We start from the raw sequence: 6,626 nt of genomic DNA on the forward strand, positions 1-6,626 counted from the left end.
TCTCTCTCCTCTCCGTACCTCAGTATAATGCAGTCTCTCTCTCTCCTCTCCGTACCTCAGTATAATGCAGTCCCTCTCTCTCCTCTCCGTACCTCAGTATAATGCAGTCTCTCTCTCTCCTCTCCGTACCTCAGTATAATGCAGTCCCTCTCTCTCCTCTCCGTACCTCAGTATAATGCAGTCTCTCTCTCTCCTCTCCGTACCTCAGTATAATGCAGTCCCTCTCTCTCCTCTCCGTACCTCAGTATAATGCAGTCCCTCTCTCTCCTCTCCGTACCTCAGTATAATGCAGTCCCTCTCTCTCCTCTCCGTACCTCAGTATAATGCAGTCCCTCTCTCTCCTCTCCGTACCTCAGTATAATGCAGTCCCTCTCTCCTCTCCGTACCTCAGTATAATGCAGTCCCTCTCTCTCCTCTCCGTACCTCAGTATAATGCAGTCCCTCTCTCTCCTCTCCGTACCTCAGTATAATGCAGTCCCTCTCTCTCCTCTCCGTACCTCAGTATAATGCAGTCCCTCTCTCTCCTCTCCGTACCTCAGTATAATGCAGTCCCTCTCTCTCCTCTCCGTACCTCAGTATAACGCAGTCCCTCTCTCTCCTCTCCGTACCTCAGTATAATGCAGTCCCTCTCGGAGCCCCAGAGGATCGACTCTGACGTTGACATGACGACACTGGTTCATGAGCTCCAGGTGGGAGGGGCACTGCACCCAGGAGGCGGAGCATGTCAGGGCCAGGTGCAGTTGCAGAGAGATACGCTCCGTGTTCTCTGTCAAACAGGAAGTAGAATGGACCAATCAATAGATGGAACTAAAGAAGACAGACCAATCATGCAGTGTGTGTGTGTGTGTGTGTGTGTGTGTGTGTGTGTGTGTGTAATACCGGTATTTTCGGGGAAAACAGGTTCGATGCCGACCCCGTGGTCGGAGGGGGTCAGGACCTGGGTGGGGTCTCGGAGGTAGATGCCTCGCTGCGTTCCCACGGTAACAGTGAAGCCCAGGTTAGAGGTGGGGAGAGAGGCATGCTGGGTCAGGTAGTCTACAGCTCGGTCCACCTGTAAAAAACACAGAGAAACTAGTTAAATTCCACATAGAGAACCCCCTTCTATACTATACAGTAGACACTAGTTCTCCACTATACAGCAGACACTAGTTCTCCGCTATACAGTAGACACTAGTTCTCCGCTATACAGTAGACACTAGTTCTCCACTATACAGCAGACACTAGTTCTCCGCTATATATCACCCTGCATACCACTGCTGGCTTGCTTCTGAAGCTAAGCAGGGTTGGTCCTGGTCAGGCCCTGGATGGGAGACCAGGTGCTGCTGGAAGTGGTGTTGGAGGGCCAGTAGGAGGCACTCTTTCCTCCGGTCTAAACAAAGATCCCAATGCCCCAGGGCAGTGATTGGGGACACTGCTCTGTGTAGGGTGCCGTCTTTCGGATGGGACGTTAAACGGGTGTCCTGACTCTCTGAGGTCATTAAAGATCCCATGGCTCTTATCGTAAGAGTAGGGGTGTTAACCCCGGTGTCCTGGCTAAATTCCCAATCTGGCCCTCAACCATCACGGTCACCTAATAATCCCCAGTTTACAATTGGCTCATTCATCCCCCTCCTCTCCCCTGTAACTATTCCCCAGGTCGTTGCTGCAAATGAGAACGTGTTCTCAGTCAACTTACCTGGTAAAATAACGGATAAATAAATAAATAAATAAAATATAGTAGACACTAGTTCTCCGCTATACGGCAGACACTAGTTCTCCGCTATACGATAGACACTAGTTCTCCGCTATACGGCAGACACTAGTTCTCCGCTATACGGCAGACACTAGTTCTCCGCTATACGGCAGACACTAGTTCTCCGCTATACGGCAGACACTAGTTCTCCGCTATACGGCAGACACTAGTTCTCCGCTATACGGCAGACACTAGTTCTCCGCTATACGGCAGACACTAGTTCTCCGCTATACAGTAGACACTAGTTCTCCACTATACAGTAGACACTAGTTCTCCGCTATACGGTAGACACTAGTTCTCCGCTATACAGTAGACACTAGTTCTCCGCTATACAGTAGACACTAGTTCTCCGCTATACGGCAGACACTAGTTCTCCACTATACAGTAGACACTAGTTCTCCGCTATACAGTAGACACTAGTTCTCCACTATAGACACTAGTTCTCCGCTATACGGCAGACACTAGTTCTCCGCTATACAGTAGACACTAGTTCTCCGCTATACAGCAGACACTAGTTCTCCGCTATACGGCAGACACTAGTTCTCCGCTATACGGCAGACACTAGTTCTCCGCTATACGATAGACACTAGTTCTCCGCTATACGGCAGACACTAGTTCTCCGCTATACGGCAGACACTAGTTCTCCGCTATACGGCAGACACTAGTTCTCCGCTATACGGCAGACACTAGTTCTCCGCTATACGGCAGACACTAGTTCTCCGCTATACGGCAGACACTAGTTCTCCGCTATACAGTAGACACTAGTTCTCCACTATACAGTAGACACTAGTTCTCCGCTATACAGTAGACACTAGTTCTCCACTATATAGTAGACACTAGTTCTCCGCTATACAGTAGACACTAGTTCTCCGCTATACAGTAGACACTAGTTCTCCGCTATACGGCAGACACTAGTTCTCCACTATACAGTAGACACTAGTTCTCCGCTATACAGTAGACACTAGTTCTCCACTATAGACACTAGTTCTCCGCTATACGGCAGACACTAGTTCTCCGCTATACAGTAGACACTAGTTCTCCGCTATACAGCAGACACTAGTTCTCCGCTATACGGCAGACACTAGTTCTCCGCTATACGATAGACACTAGTTCTCCGCTATACGGCAGACACTAGTTCTCCGCTATACGGCAGACACTAGTTCTACACTATACAGTAGACACTAGTTCTCCGCTATACAGTAGACACTAGTTCTCCGCTATACAGTAGACACTAGTTCTCCGCTATACAGTAGACACTAGTTCTCCGCTATACGGTAGACACTAGTTCTCCGCTATACGGTAGACACTAGTTCTCCACTATAGACACTAGTTCTCCACTATACAGTAGACACTAGTTCTCCGCTATACAGTAGACACTAGTTCTCCGCTATACAGTAGACACTAGTTCTCCACTATATAGTAGACACTAGTTCTCCGCTATACGATAGACACTAGTTCTCCGCTATACGGCAGACACTAGTTCTACACTATACAGTAGACACTAGTTCTCCACTATACAGTAGACACTAGTTCTCCGCTATACAGTAGACACTAGTTCTCCGCTATACAGTAGACACTAGTTCTCCGCTATACGGTAGACACTAGTTCTCCGCTATACAGTAGACACTAGTTCTCCACTATAGACACTAGTTCTCCACTATACAGTAGACACTAGTTCTCCGCTATACAGTAGACACTAGTTCTCCGCTATACAGTAGACACTAGTTCTCCGCTATACAGTAGACACTAGTTCTCCACTATACAGTAGACACTAGTTCTCCGCTATACAGTAGACACTAGTTCTCCGCTATACAGTAGACACTAGTTCTCCGCTATACAGTAGACACTAGTTCTCCACTATATAGTAGACACTAGTTCTCCGCTATACAGTAGACACTAGTTCTACACTATACAGTAGACACTAGTTCTCCGCTATACGGTAGACACTAGTTCTCCACTATAGACACTAGTTCTCCACTATACAGTAGACACTAGTTCTCCGCTATACAGTAGACACTAGTTCTCCGCTATACAGTAGACACTAGTTCTCCGCTATACAGTAGACACTAGTTCTCCCCTATACAGTAGACACTAGTTCTCCGCTATACAGTAGACACTAGTTCTCCGCTATACGGTAGACACTAGTTCTCCGCTATACAGTAGACACTAGTTCTCCACTATAGACACTAGTTCTCCGCTATACGGTAGACACTAGTTCTCCGCTATACGGTAGACACTAGTTCTCCGCTATACAGTAGACACTAGTTCTCCGCTATACGGTAGACACTAGTTCTCCGCTATACAGTAGACACTAGTTCTCCACTATAGACACTAGTTCTCCGCTATACGGTAGACACTAGTTCTCCGCTATACAGTAGACACTAGTTCTCCGCTATACGGTAGACACTAGTTCTCCACTATACAGTAGACACTAGTTCTCCGCTATACGGTAGACACTAGTTCTCCACTATACAGTAGACACTAGTTCTCCACTATACAGTAGACACTAGTTCTCCACTATACAGTAGACACTAGTTCTCCACTATACAGTAGACACTAGTTCTCCGCTATACGGTAGACACTAGTTCTCCGCTATACAGTAGACACTAGTTCTCCGCTATACGGTAGACACTAGTTCTCCGCTATATAGTAGACACTAGTTCTCCCCTATACAGTAGACACTAGTTCTCCACTTTACAGTAGACACTAGTTCTACACTATACAGTAGACACTAGTTCTCCGCTATACAGTAGACACTAGTTCTCCGCTATACAGTAGACACTAGTTCTCCACTATACAGTAGACACTAGTTCTCCGCTATACAGTAGACACTAGTTCTCCGCTATACAGTAGACACTAGTTCTCCGCTATACAGTAGACACTAGTTCTCCGCTATACAGTAGACACTAGTTCTCCGCTATACAGTAGACACTAGTTCTCCGCTATACAGTAGACACTAGTTCTCCGCTATACAGTAGACACTAGTTCTCCGCTATACAGTAGACACTAGTTCTCCGCTATACAGTAGACACTAGTTCTCCACTATACAGTAGACACTAGTTCTCCCCTATACAGTAGACACTAGTTCTACACTATACAGTAGACACTAGTTCTCCGCTATACGGTAGACACTAGTTCTCCACTATAGACACTAGTTCTCCACTATACAGTAGACACTAGTTCTCCGCTATACAGTAGACACTAGTTCTCCGCTATACAGTAGACACTAGTTCTCCGCTATACAGTAGACACTAGTTCTCCGCTATACAGTAGACACTAGTTCTCCGCTATACGGTAGACACTAGTTCTCCGCTATACAGTAGACACTAGTTCTCCACTATAGACACTAGTTCTCCGCTATACGGTAGACACTAGTTCTCCGCTATACGGCAGACACTAGTTCTCCGCTATACAGTAGACACTAGTTCTCCGCTATACAGCAGACACTAGTTCTCCGCTATACGGCAGACACTAGTTCTCCGCTATACGATAGACACTAGTTCTCCGCTATACGGCAGACACTAGTTCTCCGCTATACGGCAGACACTAGTTCTACACTATACAGTAGACACTAGTTCTCCGCTATACAGTAGACACTAGTTCTCCGCTATACAGTAGACACTAGTTCTCCGCTATACAGTAGACACTAGTTCTCCGCTATACGGTAGACACTAGTTCTCCGCTATACGGTAGACACTAGTTCTCCACTATAGACACTAGTTCTCCACTATACAGTAGACACTAGTTCTCCGCTATACAGTAGACACTAGTTCTCCGCTATACAGTAGACACTAGTTCTCCACTATATAGTAGACACTAGTTCTCCGCTATACGATAGACACTAGTTCTCCGCTATACGGCAGACACTAGTTCTACACTATACAGTAGACACTAGTTCTCCACTATACAGTAGACACTAGTTCTCCGCTATACAGTAGACACTAGTTCTCCGCTATACAGTAGACACTAGTTCTCCGCTATACGGTAGACACTAGTTCTCCGCTATACAGTAGACACTAGTTCTCCACTATAGACACTAGTTCTCCACTATACAGTAGACACTAGTTCTCCGCTATACAGTAGACACTAGTTCTCCGCTATACAGTAGACACTAGTTCTCCGCTATACAGTAGACACTAGTTCTCCACTATACAGTAGACACTAGTTCTCCGCTATACAGTAGACACTAGTTCTCCGCTATACAGTAGACACTAGTTCTCCGCTATACAGTAGACACTAGTTCTCCACTATATAGTAGACACTAGTTCTCCGCTATACAGTAGACACTAGTTCTACACTATACAGTAGACACTAGTTCTCCGCTATACGGTAGACACTAGTTCTCCACTATAGACACTAGTTCTCCACTATACAGTAGACACTAGTTCTCCGCTATACAGTAGACACTAGTTCTCCGCTATACAGTAGACACTAGTTCTCCGCTATACAGTAGACACTAGTTCTCCCCTATACAGTAGACACTAGTTCTCCGCTATACAGTAGACACTAGTTCTCCGCTATACGGTAGACACTAGTTCTCCGCTATACAGTAGACACTAGTTCTCCACTATAGACACTAGTTCTCCGCTATACGGTAGACACTAGTTCTCCGCTATACGGTAGACACTAGTTCTCCGCTATACAGTAGACACTAGTTCTCCGCTATACGGTAGACACTAGTTCTCCGCTATACAGTAGACACTAGTTCTCCACTATAGACACTAGTTCTCCGCTATACGGTAGACACTAGTTCTCCGCTATACAGTAGACACTAGTTCTCCGCTATACGGTAGACACTAGTTCTCCACTATACAGTAGACACTAGTTCTCCGCTATACGGTAGACACTAGTTCTCCACTATACAGTAGACACTAGTTCTCCACTATACAGTAGA

At 46.1% G+C, this 6,626-nt stretch overlaps 1 protein-coding gene across 3 annotated transcripts in view; it reads right to left on the reverse strand.

Moving 5' to 3' along the window:
- tpp2 (tripeptidyl peptidase 2) overlaps positions 1 to 6,626 on the reverse strand; it is an 84,347-nt gene that overhangs the window by 49,791 nt on the left and 27,930 nt on the right. For all 3 annotated transcript variants that reach the window (XM_071330998.1, XM_071331000.1, XM_071330999.1), the window contains exons 12-13: positions 880 to 1,051; positions 609 to 766 (exon numbers count right to left, since the gene is read on the reverse strand). In XM_071330998.1, the coding sequence (XP_071187099.1) occupies positions 609 to 766; positions 880 to 1,051 (330 nt within the window). The remainder of the gene's footprint in view (positions 1 to 608; positions 767 to 879; positions 1,052 to 6,626) is intronic.

Source organism: Salvelinus alpinus, chromosome 10, assembly GCF_045679555.1.
Source record: "Salvelinus alpinus chromosome 10, SLU_Salpinus.1, whole genome shotgun sequence".
NCBI lineage: Eukaryota > Metazoa > Chordata > Actinopteri > Salmoniformes > Salmonidae > Salvelinus > Salvelinus alpinus.